The sequence below is a fragment of the Somniosus microcephalus genome, unplaced genomic scaffold (genome assembly GCF_052327205.1).
Source record: "Somniosus microcephalus isolate GS21.2 unplaced genomic scaffold, FLI_Smic_1.0 unresolved_chr2, whole genome shotgun sequence".
Lineage (NCBI taxonomy): Eukaryota > Metazoa > Chordata > Chondrichthyes > Squaliformes > Somniosidae > Somniosus > Somniosus microcephalus.
In genome coordinates this window covers 78,740,010-78,758,154 of record NW_028225180.1, presented here as the reverse complement: position 1 = coordinate 78,758,154, position 18,145 = coordinate 78,740,010, and the positions used below count along the sequence as shown (strand labels likewise).

The 18,145-nt window shown below is 45.5% G+C and overlaps 1 protein-coding gene across 1 annotated transcript in view; it reads left to right on the top strand.

The window, feature by feature from the left end:
• LOC147092853 (solute carrier family 22 member 6-A-like) overlaps positions 1 to 17,450 on the top strand; it is an 89,284-nt gene extending 71,834 nt beyond the window's left edge. The window contains exons 6-10 of the mRNA XM_085976110.1: positions 7,618 to 7,733; positions 7,986 to 8,200; positions 11,906 to 12,014; positions 14,982 to 15,185; positions 17,199 to 17,450. Of these exons, the coding sequence (XP_085832236.1) occupies positions 7,618 to 7,733; positions 7,986 to 8,200; positions 11,906 to 12,014; positions 14,982 to 15,185; positions 17,199 to 17,292 (738 nt within the window). The 3' untranslated portion in view covers positions 17,293 to 17,450. The remainder of the gene's footprint in view (positions 1 to 7,617; positions 7,734 to 7,985; positions 8,201 to 11,905; positions 12,015 to 14,981; positions 15,186 to 17,198) is intronic.
• Positions 17,451 to 18,145: the final 695 nt, after the last annotated feature.

Genomic DNA, 18,145 nt, shown 5'->3' with positions numbered 1-18,145 from the left:
ATCGGCATGCTAAAGCAACGGTTCCACTGTCTGGACCATTCCGGGGGAGCCCTTCAGTACTCGCCTGAGCGAGTCTCCCATTTCATTGTAGTGTGCTGCATGCTGCACAACCTGGCTATCCTCAGGACTCAGCCACTGCCAGCAGACATTGAAGGACCACCAGAGGAGGAGGAGGAGGAGGAGCACCAAGACGGAAGGGAGGCACAAAGTGCAAGGGCCGTCCGTCAGCGGCTTATTGCAAGTCGGTTCTAGGCCTCCTCTGAGGGAATGGCTTGTGCCATTGAAAGAACATGAATGGAACCGGTCCGCAAACCCTGAGCCGGTCAAGGCAACAAATAGTTCAAAGTGCAAACATGCACAATCTAAATAAAGACAATTATTTATTTAACAAACTCTGTGCCCTTCCCACATGACAAACAAATACAGAGAAACCCCCAAAAAAACAGTCAGACACATAACTGGCTCTCACAACCTGGAGACAATGAACAAAAGAGTTAACCAAATATGACCATGATCCTCGTACTTCACAAAAAAAAAACAGCATTTTGCCACACCTCCTACTTTTTGGCCTGCGAGGGTGATCTGCCTCGCTTGCGAGATTGGCCCCTTCCCACCCTGCAGCTCCTTCGCAATGGGACCCCAGTGGCTGCAGCAAGGCTGGGGGAAGGCTGCTGAGTGTCAGATAGTGAGTCGGCAGATGCCCTTGGGGGACGGCCTGGACCAGCTCTGGGCCTGGAGGGGCCGGCTGCTGACTGCTCCCTGCTCCAACTCTGCTGGTGGTGGCAGCTGCAGTGGAGGAGCAACAGTGTTGGCAGCAGGAATGCTGCCAACCTGACAGAGCACAGGCACTCCCTGGTCGGACGAGACACTGGCACTCGCACGGGGCAGCACTGAAGCATGCGCAGCAATCTGCTGAAGCACAGACTGCTGGCCTGCTGCGGCGCGGCGAGGGCCCCGGCGAATCCTGCCCAATCCAGCGAGGGTGGCAGCAGTTAGTGCTCGTGTGGCCCTGTTCTGTGTCTGCATCAGACCAGCCAGTGACTGCATGGCACGACTAAGCACTTGGCTGGAAGCCACCTGTGCTGCCCCGAATTCCTGTACACTCCTTGCCAGTGACTCTATGGAGTCAGGCATCCTTGCCACTGCAGCCATGAGCTCAGTGTGCCTGTGCTCCGCCTGGGTGCCCATTTCAGCAAGGAGCCGCACCTCCTCTGCGCTCACTGTAGCAGGACTGGAGGCACACTCTCCCTCCGGGGAGAAGGCCGCCGAGCTTCCCTACCCCCCGCCTGCGTTGCTGCAGCCCGCTGGGCCCCGGAGCTTCACCCTCCTCAGACCCTTCCCCCCTGCTCCCCTCCAGGGAAGATGTGTCCCCATTATGGCCATGGGCTGCCTCGGCTGAGGGTGGCACTGATGTTCCGGCTTCCTCTTCCTCCTCCTCGCCTTCCGAATCACTCACAGTGGCAGCTTGAGGGCCCGCCTCCTCACCTGGCGAATTAACATCTGAAAACAGGGAGGTACAAGAGTTGCTTTAGGGCGGCAGCGAGGGAGGCATGAGGGCTGCAATGCACTGCATTGCTTCGATAGTGGTAAAGGATGTTGGTGTGAAGCACAAGTGGAGAGAGAGAGAGGTCAAAAAGGTGATGACCTTACCATTGCTGTCCAGAACGGGGTCGGCATCTCCAGTGGCGACGGGGCCAATCAGCCGGCCTGCCATAATCCGTTCCACTCGCTGCTCCAGATCGCTGAGGTCTTTAAGTTCAGGACGGCCTCCCCCAGTCCGTTGCTGCTGCCTCCTATTGTGGGCCAGCTTGCACTGCAAGAGAAAGGACGGGCTCTGAGTACAGTGTGAAAACCCTGATCTTGGCTGCACTGCCTCCCATGGTCGAATAGCCCTTACAGTGTGAAGCCCTGATCTTGGCTGCACTGCCTCCCATGGTCGAATAGCCCTTACAGTGTGAAGCCCTGATCTTGGCTGCACTGCCTCCCATGGTCGAATAGCCCTTACAGTGTGTAAAGTGGTGAATGTGCATGTGAGTTTCATGAGAGGCCCATAGGCTGGGCATTGGGGCTTTCAGGACCCTTTGGCCATAAAGTGAGGTGCACATGCAGGGATGAAGAGGATACTGGAAAGGGTAATCACCCTGACAACCCGAGTGAGGTCGTTGAACTTCTTCCTGCATTGCACAGGGGTCCTAGGTACCATGCTGCTGGAGGTCACTCTGTGTGCCACCTCCCTCCAAGCTTTTCGATATTCGTTGGGCAGCGGCCTCCTGCCACTGTCCAGAAAGAGGATAGCTCGCCTGCACTCCACTGCGCCAACCAGAACCTTCAGCGCCCCCTCACTGAACCGCTGCGCGCGCTCGCTCCCTGGCCCTCTCCATGGTCGTAGGCGTAACAATGTCGCAGCAGGTCTATCAAGGCCGAGAATCAGGGCTCCAATGTGCAGGGCGTGGCTGCAAGCCAAATCGACCCTCCCCCTTTAAGAGGTGACCGGTGCCAGCGTGTCTGCCTGCAATCGCTAACTGGCCGCACCTGTGCTGCGCCCGCCCTCGGTGGTAGCGCCTTGCCTCTCCGGCTTAGCGCCTTAGGATAGTCGTGCAGCGCCCGATTTAGCGCACCAAGAACCTCTTGGGGCGAAGCAAGTCAATTTCGCTGAAGGTGGCGATAATTTGCACCGGGCGCTAAATTTAGCGCACGCTCGACTATAGCGCCCCAAACGTGGCGATACTGAATTTCTAGGCCCTTTTCTATAACTCTATTTATTCCCTTGCCATCAATGTCCTCCCTTACTTTATTCTTTCCGATGTTCTCTTTTCCTGTTTTGTTTATAATTCGGCTGGTTAAATTTCTTGTAGATCCCTCCCCCCATCTTACTAGTTTAAAGCCTTTGTCACCTCCCTATTTACCCTTTCTGCTAGGACACGGGTCCCATCCCAGTTCAGGTGGAGCCCGTCCCATCGGTACAGCTCCTTCCTTATCCAGAACTGGTGCCAGTGTCCCATGAAAAGGAACCCCTCTTTCCCTCGCCAGCCCTTTAGCCACGTGTTAATTCTCCTGATCTGTCTGCTTCTATGCCAATTTGCACGTGGCTCGGGCAATAATCCAGATATTAATACCCTCGAGGTCCTGCTTTTTAATTTTGAGCCTAACTCCTAATACTCTTTCAGCAGGACTTCCTCCCTGTTCCTACCTATGTCATTTGTACCAACATGGACAACGACAACTGGATTTACCCTCTCCCTTGCCAAGTTCCTCTCCAGCCACCATGAGATATCCCTTACCCTGGCACCGGGTAGGCAACACACCCTTCGGGATTCTCAATCTTGGCTGCAGAGGATGCTATCTATCCCCCTAATTATAGAGTCCTCACGACCACATTTCTATTCTGCTCTTCCCCCCCTTGGACAGCCTTCTGAGCCACGGTGTCTTGGTCTGCATTGTGGCTGTCCTCCCTACAGTCTTTCTCCTTGTCCTCACATGTAGCGAGTACTTCGTACCTGTTGGTCAGGACCAGTGTCTGCGGGACCTCCTTCTCAACCTGTCCTAAATCCCTGCTACCCGGCTCCGTTCCCCCTTCCTGAACCTCTGCTTTCCTCTGGGGTGTGACTGAATTCTGGATAAAACTGCCCAGAAATTCCTCTCCCTCCCTTACGTGTTGGAGTGTCTCCAACTCGCACTTCAGCTCAATGACTCTCGGAGCCGGAGAGATTCAAGATGGAGAGATCTCCTGCAGACGTGTTCGCTCAGGATCGTCTCACTGTCCACAAACTCCCACACACTGCAATCCAGACACACAACCTGCCCTGACATATCTTAGTCTAGCCTTATTTTATTTATTTAATTATTTGAAGTTTTTATTCAACAATTATTTATAGTTATATTAATTAGTTTAACTAGTTAAGCGATAAATTTAATACAGTACTTTGTACTTTCCCGCACCTAGTTTAAACCACTGTCCTAGGTTAAAGAGAAGAGAAAAAAAACCTTAATACTCACCAACCAATCACCTACCTGCTGTCCTGTGACGTCACTCCTTGTTACTTTGGATATCGTCGAAGGTTCAGCCGCCTTTGATACCACCTTCAATTAGGTCCGTGCTGCCTGGTCTCCCGATGTTTTAAGTACTGCCGCCACCGATACCGCCTCCATATCCTACTTACTCTTCTTCCTCACTGCACTCTCATTGTTTTGAAAAGTCTATTTTAACTAATTCTTTCCTGGGGCCTCATAATGGTGGAACTCCAAAACGCCCTTATTTTTTCCATCCTACTTCATTCTTCAAGTTTCTAAGACTGAGGTTTGGAGTCACATAGTACTATTTCCTGATTTATTTAACCTCTTTTACTTTATTCCACCATGGCTGTGTCCTGCACAATAGGCCTTGGACTTTCACCCAAGTTACTCAATTTAAAAAAACTCGATGTAGAACCCATTCAGTTCTTAAGAATCTGATCTATCAGAGGTAATAAGAACACTGGGCCAATTTTCATCTTTCCATGTAGGTCTGTTCTAATTTGCTTAGCGCTGCCTGAATATTATGCGCAAGCTAGCCCTCAATTCGCCAGTATAAACTCATATGCATTAACAGAGAGGGTTAATGAGGATAGTGAGGTTGATGTTGTGTATGTAGACTTTGAAAAGGCATTTGACAAAGTACCACATAATAGACTTGTAAGAAAAATTAAAGCCCAGGGGATTAAACGGATAGTGGCAGCGTGGATACAAAATTGGTTAAGGGATAGAAACAGAGTAGTGGTGAACGGTTGTTTTACAAAGTGCAGGGAAGTATACAGTGGTATTCCCCAGGGACCACTGCTTTATTTGATATATATTAATGACCTGGACTTGGGTATACAGGATATCATTTTAAAGTTGCAGATGACACAAAACTCAGAAATTTAGTAAACAATGAGGAGGTTAGTAACAGACTTCAGGAAGACATAGACTGGTGAAATGGGCAGACACATGGCAGATGAAATGTAATGCAGAGAAGTGTGAGGTGCTACATTTTGGTAGGAAGAATGAGGGGAGGCAATATAAACGAAATGGTACAATTTTAAAGGGGGGGGCAGGAACAGAGAGACCTGGGGTGTATGTACATAAATCTTTAAAATTGGCAGGACAAGTTGAGAAGGCTGTGAAAAAGCACATGGGATCCTTGGCTTTATTAATAGAGGCATAGAGTACAAAAGCAAGGAGGTTACGCTAAACTTTTATAAAATACTGGTTAGGCTTCAGCTGGAGTATTGTATTCAATTCTGGGCACCACACTTTAGTAAGAATGTCAAGGCCTTAGAGAGGGTGCAGAACAGATTTACTAGAATGGTACCAGGGATGAGGGACTTCAGTTATGTGGAGAGACTGGAGAAGCTGAGAGCAGAGAAGATTAAGAGGAGATTTGATAGAGGTGTTCAAAATAATGAACAGTTTAGATAGAGTAAATATGGATAAACTGTTTCCAGTGGCAAAAGGGTGAGTAACCAGAGGACACAGATTTAAGATGATAGGCAAAAGAACTAGAGGCGACATGAGAAATGTATTTTTATGCAGCAAATTGCTGTGATCTAGAATGCACTGCCTGAAAGGGTGGTGGAAGCAGATTCAATAGTAACTTTTGAAAGGGAATTGGATAAATAATTGAAGGGAAAAAAATAACAGGGCTATGGGGAAAGAGCAGGGGAGTGGGACTAATTGGATAGCTCTTTCAAAGAGCCAGCACGGGCACGATGGGCCGAATGGCCTCCTTCTGTGTTGTCTCATTCTATGATTCTATTAACAACTCCAAGTGCATACTCAGACAGGACTAAGGGTGACACTTGAGACAGAAGCTGTGCTTTAGTGAAATTTAAACAGATGGGAACAGTTAAAAGGGAGTGTCGGAATGAGGAGTCCAAATACCAGAAAGCTTCTGGAATGCCTTGTAGGATATCGCAACCCATCAGCAATCTTTGCCAGGGTTGAACGGTAAGCTCTGCAGACAAGTGACAGAGCAGCCCAGCGTCCAGCCCCCTGTTTAATGGCTACTTAAGTTGAGGTGATGCTTGTGAAGCTGGATGCCCGCTGAGCTTCTCCACGGCATCATCCCATTCGTCAGCACAATAGAATACTGGCAAGAAGGGCTAGCTAGGTATCAGGCCACAGCTGACTGCGGCTGTCCCTGCAAGTGCAAACCTTTTGTTGCACGATAGCCACAGGGCTCATTACACCAGATGGCACAGCTCGACATCTGCCAATGACCCAGGCACTGAGAAGACAGGTTCGCACTGAGAAGACAGGTTCGCACAGTCATTCCCAGGTGGTTTTGCCAGACATTACAAAATGGTTGGAGGCATTTTGGCAGGTGTGCCTAAATAGGCAACACTGGCTCCTGATCACCTTGACCTTTTACACCTTATGGACCACCCGCCGGCAGGCTTGCCTGAGGATGCCTTCTTTCATGCAATACTATGCTATGATTCTCAAGAACCTTCCAGCAGAATGATTGATCAGGCACATAGTGATAACACCGGAGGTCTGCTGGCACAGTGTCCTTTGGGAAGAGGAACCTCCAACACATTAAATCTGCAGAAGCGAGGTATATTACCTCTCTGCAGATGCAGGGGATTGAGTACCAGTGGGAGGGCATGAGGCACCTGGCATCAGGGAGCCTGGCCTGCCTGGTATCCATCACCAGCTCCTCGTGTTCCTCCAAACACGTCAGAAAAGACTTGCATTTATATAGCGCCTTTCACGACCACCGGATGTCTCAAAGCGCTTTACAGCCGCTGTTGTAATGTGCGAAACGCAGCAGCCAATTTGTGCACAGCAAGGTCCCACAAACAGCGATGTGATAATGACCAGATAACCTGTTTTAGTGATGTTGGTTGAGGGATACATATTGACCAGGACACCGGGGATAACTCCCCTGCTCTTCTTCAAAATAGTGCCAAGGGGTCTTTAAGGTCCACCTGAGGTTTAACGTCTCATCCGAAAGACGGTACCTCCGACAGTGCAGCACTCCCTCAGCACTGCACTGGAGTGTCAGCCTAGCTTCATGTGCTCAAGTCCCTGGAGTGGGACTTGAACCCACAACCTTCTGACTCAGAGGCGAGTGTGCTACCAAACCTTCTGGTGCCCAATAAATTAATGACAACATGAAAAAGGCTCAGTGCCACAAGTGGGAAAATAAATGAAAGTCCTGAAACAATTTCTCTAAAATCTATGGCCCACCCGCCTGCAGGTTTGCCTGAGGGTGCCTTCCGCCAAGTTTCCATGGATGTGCTGGGAACTCAGTATTCAGCGTGCCCATGAGCCAAGAAATAATGCTGCACTCTTATCCACCCGCTCTTGAATATGCTAATAAACTCCTACCTGCTTCACACACACAAAGTTCCTACACCTATTCCTGTCTTGTCTAGATGATAGAGCAGGGCCCGAAACTAAACCCAATGGGAATCTTGCAGAACTGATCTCTGTCAGACATCTCAGCTGCTGCTACCCCATTTTCATCCAAATCGAGATGTGAAGACGACCAAAATTACTCCTATTAAAGTCATGAATCTATCATGGGCTGAATACTCCAACATAAGGGATATGCTCAGTGCAGATGTGTCATTTCACTGTGTGTGTTTTTTCTAGATTCTCAAATCGAGTATGGAGAAAGAGCTGTCAAACACCAAAGATTCCTACAGTATGTTAGATCTGTTCCGGACACCCGTAATGCGCAAGACAGCATTTTGTACCATGCTTGTTTGGTAAGTTATTAGATAATGAGTTCTCGTAACTGGGTGTGAAGTGGTGCCCATAAATGAAAAATGCCAGTGAGAAAATGGAAGGGAAACAATGAAGCAAAGAACTGAGATTGTTACAAGTTGACTGGTTTCCTCTGAAGCCAAATAGATGATTGATAAGGTGGTTGGAATGGGGAAGATGCAAATAACATTTCCATCCACAGAAACAATTTGGACATGATGAAAAAAATCTGATTCTTCTTTTTCCTGCAACAGGTTTTCAACAAGTTTTACATATTATGGGTTATCGATCGACCTGCAAGGATTTGGAGTTGATATTTACCTCATCCAAGTCATTTTTGGAGCTGTCGACATTCCAGCAAAATGTGTTGCTTTTATCGCCCAGAGTTATATAGGCAGACGGTTCACACAAGGCACCTCCCTCATCCTGGCAGGAAGCATTATAATAACAAACATCTTCATCCCAAAAGGTAAGTTCTTATCGTTACATATCATCCTATTCCCCACAATGGGAATTGTATCCACGTCACTCTCGTCATCCGGGAGGATAGGGAATCAAAGATGCCATTGTCCAATTCTTCTGATGGCTTATTAAGTGGAATGAAGCTGTATAGAGAGAGATGATCCAGGTTTCGATTTCTGCGGCATGCTAAGTTAGCTAAACTCAGCAGGGGTGGCAGTTGGCATGCTGCAATTGATCAAAGTGACCAAGGGCTAACGAGTGGGAAGAATCAGTCAGGGTTCCTAAGCAATGACCTTCACACTCCCCTCCCCAAGAAGATGCTTGTCTGTGCATATAGGGTGAGAACAAGATACCGGAATGTTGCTGCCACCTGTGGAACCATACCCAATCATAAGTCAGTTCAGCAAAAAAGGAGCAGAGAAACAAGGAGCAAATTGGGGAAAGAATAGATGTCATCTGCCCAGAACAACTGACAATGGTGAGCTATAACTGCCAAAGAGGAACACAGATGCAAGAGCGACTGCTGGTGCCATTCTTCCTTGTTGTTGTACAGTTGTCTACTTACTAACCTATCAAGATGAGACTGTCCATCTCATTCCAACTACCAGCAAGTTATGGGTTTTAAATCACTGAGCTATCAAGAAATTCTGAAGAGTTCAATCTATGTTCAACACTGCAGAAGGAGGAAAACATGATCCTGAGAATCGGTACATGCAAGGGGACATGTTCTTTGTACTGAACCAGAAGATAATAAGCTAGGTATGAGCTGAACGTCATTTATAGAGTAATTAATTCATAATTAGAGATGATAACGTGCATTGAATGTAGGCTGTGTTCAAATGTTCAAAAAAGAAAGACAGGACCCTTTATTTAACAGATTAGAGAGATACAGGTTAGGTCCCACGGCAGGAAGAGGACATACGTGTTCCTGCACCAATTGTGCCAGGAAAATGCCAGGTTGATCCCTGGGCTGTGCTGAATTGTAGTAAGTGTATTAGACTTGGTTTCAGCATACCTTGGCTAGCAAGAGGAAAAATCAACCAGGGTCCTCATTCCCCATCATTAACCAGTGATGTCTGCTGAAAGTGCATGTGTGTGGATATTGGATCAGGGATAGAAAGCTCTCTATTTTTAACCAGTTGATTAATGGTTCTGTTGGAATTCCTGAATTTGCTATTTTCAGATTTCATTAATTAAAATCGATTAATGAATGTTAAAATCTCAAGCAGATATACAGGAAACTTTGGTTTAACCGGAGGTTGTATGTCTGGAAAACTCGCTCTACCGGCAGAATTCACCCCCCGAAAACAGCGCCTGAGTAACCGGCAATGTTGCCGGTTCCGAGTCCGAGTCTCCAACGGTTGCCGAGTTCGTCAGTGGGGGTAGTTCTACAAACTGCCACTACTCGGCCACTTGGCGCCAGCGGAACTCGGAACACCTCAGAAACCCTGCATCAGGAGTCTCACCCTCCCACGCTGCCGGTAGCCTCTTCTGATCCGCCATTTTTTGGGGTTCCAGTGCAGTACTGTGTGTCTCCAACGCTGTTGCAACTCATTGGACTGCATTATGGAAATCCCAAAAGTTGATCCAACCAAAAGGAAGAGAGTGGTGTTAACTTTAAAGCAGAAAATTGATATATGCAAATGACTAGAAATGGGAGCGAAGCGTATGCACATTATGAAAGAATTCAAAATCGGTTCGTCAACAATGTACGACATCAAAGCGCAGAAGGATAAGCTGCTCAAGTTTTATGCAAGCTCGGAGACATCTAAGAGTGTAGAGAAACGGCGCACACTTCGTAAGCCTAAGCTTGAAGAGCTGGATACCGTGCTTTATGAGTGGTTTGCTCTGAAGCGTTCAGAGGGTGTTCCGATTTCCGGACCCATGCTAATATCAAAAGCGAAGGATTTTTATGCAAAGATGGAGCTCACTGACAAGTGTGCTTTCTCTGATGGATGGCTATCGTGCTTCAAGGCACGGCATGGGATACGACGACTCGATGTTTGCGGGGAGAAGAAATCAGCTGATCACGACACCGCAGAATACTGCGATTATTTCAATCGGATTGTGCAGCAACATGATTTGTCGCCAGCACAGCTATACAATGCCGATGAAACGGGCTTATTTTGGAGGTGTTTGCCAGAATCAACACTTGCTGGGGCTAGTGAGGCTAATGCTTCAGGTTACAAGAAAAATAAAGATCGTGTAACCGTGCTAACATGTGCGAACGCTGCTGGATCACACCAGGTTAAACTTCTCGTCATTGGGAAGTATAAAAATCCCCGTGCATTTAAAAATGTGAGGCACTTACCTGTTGAGTACAAAGCTCAAGCAAATGCTTGGATGGATAAGGAAATCTTTTCAAATTGGTTCCATCATACTTTTGCTCCATCTGTGAGGGAACATTTCCGTAGAATAAGGAAACCTGAAGATAGCAAATGCATTTTATTGCTGGATAATTGTAGAGCCCATCCGCATGAATCCAAGTTGGTTTCTGGAAATATTTTCACCATTTATTTGCCACCAAATGTTACTTCTCTCATACAACCCATGGACCAGGGCGTTATCCAAAATCTCAAGTGTCATTACAAGAAAGACTTCCTACGTAGACTGATAAGCCAAGATGACAATACAGGTATTCAGGCATTTCAGAAGGAATACAATCTTAAAGATGCCATCTTTAATGTTGCATGTTCCTGGAAATTGGTGAAAGGTCACACTTTGAGACAAGCCTGGTGCAAATTGTGGCCTTCTGTAATGTTTGCTGAAGGTTCTTCTTCAGAGGAGGAATTTCGTGGGTTCAATGTTCGTCCGCGGAAGACTGCAGTAATGGAAATGGCTGACATGGTGAAAGATGTAGGCCCAGCAAACCCTTTGCATCACCTCAGTGAAAGTGATATTGAGCAGTGGGTTGATGCCAATAGCAAATGCACAACAGCAACTTCTCTAAGTGATGATGAAATAATGGAGAATGTTTTGAATCCAAGGAAAGAAAAGGAAAGTGTGATGGAAAATGAAGACGATGAGATTTCTGAAGTGAACAAGATTTCTTGGGCTAAAGCTGCAGCAGATCTTGCTTCATTCATCAAATTTGCTGAAAGCCGTTCTTGCTATTCTGCCCAAGAAGTTATGCAGCTCCATATTCTGCAGTCTACCTTTCTGCAAAGAAGGCAAGGGTCCACTAAGCAAGCAGACATCCGGGACATGTTTAAGAAAGCTTCCAAAAGAGTTGGAGCACTGGAAGTGCCTGAAGAAACTGTTGAAGTGCATGATCCTGATGAACCAGTTGGCTTGGAATAAGTGTACAGGCAACCACCGTACAGTACTTTATACTGTACTGTACAGTCGTTTAAGTTTTGGTGCACTGCACAGTCGTTTATAAGTTTTGTTTTACTGTTAAGTTATTAAAGAGTTATGGATTACCATCAACTGGCAGTACTGTACTTAATCAAGCATCTTTCACCATCCATTTAACACAACATTCTGTAGGTGAGTACCCAATTACTGTATATTGCACATTTCTTGATTTTTAAATTTTTCTTAGTTAAAAACAGCCTGGGTAGATAATCCGCTCACCACTCCGGAACTTTTGATAGATCGGCATCACGCCGGTCCCGGATATCAGAACTTTTCCTGTATTTCACCCAAATGTATTAATCAATTCATTAAAATAGCACACAGTGACATTTCTATTGCTCCATCTCTCTTACAGAATTGCAGGCCGTGCGAACTGCATTTGCTGCTATTGGGAAAGGATGCCTCGCAGCTGCGTTCAGCTGTTGCTACCTCCACGCAGGTGAACTCTACCCAACTGTGGTCAGGTGAGTACTCCTATTACATTCTACAACTGATTCATTTGAACAAGCTCAGTAACTCCATTTACAATCATCAGGATAGAACTCTGACAGTAGATTGGTGAGTAAAGACTCCGCTGTACGCTGAGCCATTCAGACCAGGTTTGATTCAATAGAACCATACGAGTTTATAGCATAGAAGGAGGCCATTTGGCCCATTGTGTCTGTGCCGACTCTTTGCTAGGGCAATCCAAAACGAATCCCACTGTTCCACTCTCTCCCTATAGCCCTACATTGCCTCTGCTTCAAATATTTATCCAATTTTCCCTTAAAAGATGCAATGGTGTCTGTCTCAACCATTACCTGTGGCAAAGCATTCCATGTGCCAATAACTCTCTGTATAAAGAAATTTCTTCTACTTTCTCTTAGTGATAATTTTAAATTAATAACTCCTCGCACTGACTCCCAACCAGAGGAAATAGTCTTTCCCTATTCACTCTATCAAAACCTTTCATAATTTAAAAACCTCAATTAAATCTTCTCTGCTCCAGTGGAAATAGTCCCAGTATCTCATCTCTCCTCAAGACAAGTTTCCTATCACTGGCATCATCCTGGTGAATCTATACTGTATGCTCTCTATCGCTTTAATGTCCCTTCTATAATAGGGTGCCCAAAACTGCACACAGTACTATGGACTAACCAATCCTTTGTACAAATTGATCATTACTTCTTTACTCTATGGTCCTAGTTAATAAACCCAAAATGCGGTTGGTCTCATTTATGGCTTTTTCTATCTGTAGTCGCACTTTCAGGAAATTATGCGTGTGAATCGCTAGGTCTCTGTTTACCCACACCATCAACATCTTTCCACTGAGTATGTACTTGCATTCATTGTTTTTTCTCTCAAAAATGTACTACCTCACACTTATCTGCATTAAATAGCATTTTCCACTTGTCTGTCCATTCCACTAACCTATCTATGAATTTCTGAACCATCAGCTAATTTCTGAATTGTACTCCCTATGCACAAGTCCAATTTATCTGTATAATAACCAAGGACAAAAATGGACCAGCCCTGATCCATGGAGTACACCACTTCCAACCTTTCACCAATCCGAGCAAGACCCATTTACCCTAATGATTTGTTGCCTATCCAGCAACCAACTTTCTATCCAGACTGCCACCTTTCCTCATACCGCATGCTTGAATTTATCTAACACATTTCTTAGGAGACACCTTATCGAACTTTCTGAAAATCAGTATGCACTACATCTATTTCATTTGCTTTACCTAACCACTTAGTCACTTCTTTAACAAAAATTCTGTTAAATTTATTTGCTAACTTTACTGGACAGTTAATTGGGACCAGACGCCTTCGTATTCACACCCTTTAATGTCTTTCCATTGCATGTATACTTGCATGCTGAGTGAACTTTGCCTTTTTCCAGTCCAGCATTCTGATCTTTGACTCTTCATTATCGTTTTCTATTTTTTGACATTGAACCTAAATATTGTGGTTGCTATTTCCCCACTTTTCACAGAATCACAGAAACCCCACAGTGCAGATAGAGGCCATTTCGGCCCATCGAGCCTGCACCGACACATATCCCACCCAATCCCCGTAACCCCTACACCAACACATATCCCACCCTATCCCCGTAACCCCACGTATTTAATCCCCCTAACACTAAGGGTCAATTTATCATAGCCAATCAACCTAACCCGCACATCTTTTGGACTGTGGGAGGAAACCGGAGCACCCGGAGGAAACCCACGCAAACACGGGGAGAATGTGCAAACTCAACCAGTTATTTACCCAACTTTATTTCCCACAACGAAACCACGCAATGATTCTTTCCTTGTTGGACTAGAAACATACTGACCTTGGAAAAAATTCTCGATGCATTCTAAAAAGCATTCCCCACTTTGCACACATCCATTACCTTTATTCCAGTCTATTTTTGGATAGTTAAATCATGCAATATTATTGTCCTGTGGTTCTTACATATCTCCCTAAACTGTCTTCAGACGTCCCCCTCTATCTCACCTCCACTAGTTGGTGACCTATAATGCACACCAAGATATGTACCATTTCCCTTCCAATTTTTATTAACTCTATCCATATGAATTCCATCTTAACTCAATCCCATGCACATCCTTACATCTAGCCCTGTAATAAAATCCTTTAATAGCCCTGATGCCCGCTCTGTTTTTCCTGCTCTATCGCTCCTGAATGTTTTGTAACCAATGTTCAGTTCCCAGTCTTAACCTAGCCTAAGACGTGTCTTGGTTAACATTTTTATATCTCATCAAACACTTTGTAAATGTATGTACAAGCAATCCAACCCTCGCCCTGTCTGTTTGACAATCTTACTCATTTTCCTCCCACCTCCTTTGTGCCAAGTTAGGTGACCTCAGCTGGGCCAGTCGAGCCTCTACTGCCTTCCTAGGAGTGGGTAGCCAACCCCCATCTGAGGTTACATGAATGAAGGCACTCCAACACACCATGTGTGCACGTTTACTGGAATGTCTGCAACAAACCTCCATTGTCTCAATCCGATATCGTATGCAGTAAGCATCATTCTAGACAGACGCCTCATCTGAATGTTAATTCCCATTCCCAAAAACTGTATGTTGTAGATTTAATCCCTTGTGAGCCTAATTTAACTTAATAGCAAGATCTTAATTTAAAAAATGACCTAAAATTCTTCTGAAATCAAATAGTCAAAGCTCTCGAATATTAGAGGACTACATCTATTACAGGAGGGTGTGGTTTATATCAGAGTGCTGCAATGAGGGTGTGGGTATATCAAAGTGCTACAGTTACAGGTATAGGCCATATTAGGGAGTGTCTAACTGAACGAAGTTGTAACATACCCCAGCAAGATTCAGCAGCTTCATTAGAGGAGAAAAAGAAAAAAGAAAAACAATTGTTAAAAAGTGAAATGTTTCATCAACTTCTGACTCTCTGAGTTTGTTTCTTTCCCCTTGCAGACAGACGGGATTGGGACTTGTGAGTATGATGGCCCGGGCGGGAGCCATGATAGCACCGGTTGTAAGGCTGACCGGTGATTATATACCATTTCTACCGCTGGCTACATATGGTGGAATGGCAATAATAGCTGGAGTTGTTGCCTTTTTCTTACTGGAAACACTGAACGTTCCTTTACCAGACACTATTGAGGAAATGGAAAGCAGGTTTGTAATGTCAAAAATTCACGATGATTCAGGGCTCAATTTAAACAACAGCAAGGATTTCAATGTATTAGAAAATAATGGGTACTCCACCTAGTCTTACAGCCATTTCAATTCACTTCTGCACTTGTGGCGATTGGAAAACTATTGAGAGGCAGGGTTACCATATTAATGTAAAACTATTGGTCCAACAGTTTCATCTTTTTCTTTCTCATCCTTTAGGGAGGTGCCTGGTCTCCAACAGACAATTTGCCATAGCAGCATGATAGCAATCGAGCAGAGTCTGTGGGGAATTGTAAGGTCCACCTTGCATCCAGTCACTTCATGGGCTGAATGTTGGTTCACTCTTGAGAGTAGACCTCAAGCAAGACAGAGGTTGGGACTGTTAGTAACAGTACGACATGGTTGCAGCACACACAGCCGTACACAAGATCTACTCAAAGTGTCATAATAATTATTGGTCATCTTTTCTTATTGAGAAACCAAAGAAAAAGGCCCACGCTCATAGTACAGGACACCATCAGGGATGAAGTGTAAATATAAACTACTTGCAGATTGAAATGCCTCAAGCACTCCATTCAATTCAATACTTTTGGAGTGCAATTGCTGTTGATATGTAGGCAAATATGACAACCATTCTGTGCTTGGAATTAAATGAAAAAGTTATTTTCTGATGGTGTTGACTGAAGGAAGAAATATTAGGATAACTTGTTGCTCTTCTTTGAATAATGCCACAGTATCTTTTATCTCTACCTGAACAGGTAGATAAGGCCTTGGATTAACAGCACCTCTGACAGTGCTGGAGAAAAATAAATTACAATAGGAGCCTGTGCAAAGTCATGATTTTAACAGTTACGATGCAGGGAGTACATGTGAGTTTACAAACAACAGAAAGGGAAAGTACTCACCAAAGTAATATTGGAGACACCAAAAAGGCTATTATGGAGAGGGAGAAACTAGAGTCTGGAGGTGAAAGACTTTTTAAAGAACCAGCTAAGAATCTAGTCTCTAAATCGTGGAACAAAGGCATGGATGAGGGTTTCAGCAGCAGATGAGCTGAGGCAGGGCCGGAGACGGGAGATATAACGGAGGTGGAAGTTGGTGGTTTTGGTGATGGAGTGGATATGTGGGCGGAAGCTCATCTCAGGGTCACATACGGTGCCAAGGTTGCAAATAGTCTAGTTCAGCCTCAGACATTGGCCAGGGAGAGGGATGGAGTCAGTAGCTGGGGAATGGAGTTCGTGGACAACGGCTTAGGTCTCCCCAATATTTAGTTGAAGGAAAGTTCTGCTCATCCAGTGCACGATGATGGACAAGCAGTGTGGAGGGGGATCGAACGAGGTGGTGGTGAGGTAGAGCTGGCTGTCATCGACTTTTATGTGGAAGCTGACGTTTTCAGATGATGTTGCTGAGGGGCGGCTTGTAGATGAGAAATAGGAGGGATAGATCCTCGGGGAACTCCAGAGGTAATGGTGCGGGATCGGAAAGAGAAGCCATTGCAGGCGATTCTCTGGCTACAGATAAGAATGAAACCAGGCAAGCCCAGACCCACCCAGCTGGACGATGGAGAAGAGACATTGCAGGAGGATGGTGTGGTCAACCATGTCAAAGGCTGCAGACAAGTTGAGAAGGATGAACAGGGATAGTGCACCAGAGTCACAGTCACATAGGATGTCATTACACTATTCAGGAAGGTCCTGGATTCAATGTACAATCTCTCTTGAGGTAGGTAATCTCAACTAGAGCAGTAAGAGAACTGCTACAATTGGCCTCAGCAACTCCCAGCGTTCCCACTTGTCATCGCAATCCAGTTGACTCCTGCTGGAAATTGTGGGGATTTTTGGATTTCTGCTGAGAAAAGGTCTTTGCTTAGATAAGACGTTGGCCTTGATTCTTTATCTGGGCTCACACATGAAGAATGGTCACTTCGGCGAGGGGAGAAAATTAGGCAATGAAAGAAAAGTTAAATGTTTCCTAATCACTGATTGTTTTTCTGTTTTATTTATTTATGTCCAGAGCAAAAAAAAGTGCTGAAAAAGAAAAGAAGCGAAAGAGGGATGCGATTCCAGTGCAGGAAACACACATTGCACTGATGAAACAGACTGTTTAACCAAACACAGCTCACTCTCAACACACCATCATCCTCTGAATGGCTACGGGACGACTGACCCTCTTTAGCACATGTTCACCTTTTTACAGCGGGCCATACAATAACATATTCTAAATCTGTAATGTTTCTGATAATTGATAATATAATATTGTACGATATACTTCTTCCATGATAGTCTTAATTTATCATTCGAAATTGCTCCCACTACCACCACCATGAGCCTGTAACCACCAGTCCTTCAAACACCAAAATCTCTTGCAAGATCCCAGTATGTGTTCCAGATGCCAATTTTAATTAATAAGTAATGTTCATTCTATTAAAGGTTATCAGTTTCATCAGGCATAGAGTGCAGCTAGCCTGGGAAGCAAGGTCAGGTGCAGCTGCCACTGTGTTGGAATGTTATGATGTCTGCAGTGAATTAAAAACATAGGCCTCTCACAGAAACAGCAAGGACGCCATGGGGGAGAAATTCAGTATCGCCCCGTTTGGGACGCAATTATTGGCCGGGCGCAAAGTTTAGCGCCTGGAGCTAATTATTGCCTCCGACTGCAAACTTGGCTTTTATCGCCCCGGATGTGATTGGAGCACTAAATCAGACGCTACACACCTGTCTTAAGGCACAAAGGCCGAGGAGCGAGGCGCTAACTCAGAGCGCGGGCGAAGCGCATGTGATGTCAGTCAGCAATGGAACACAGACACACTGGCGCTGGCCAATTCTTAAAGGGGAGGGTCGATCTTGCTCTCCATCCACACCTTGCTCATTGCAGCCTTCAATCTCGGCCTGGAGAGACCTGTACATCAAATCTGCTGGAAAGAGCAATGGAGAGGCCCAGGGAAAGAGCTCAGAGTGCAG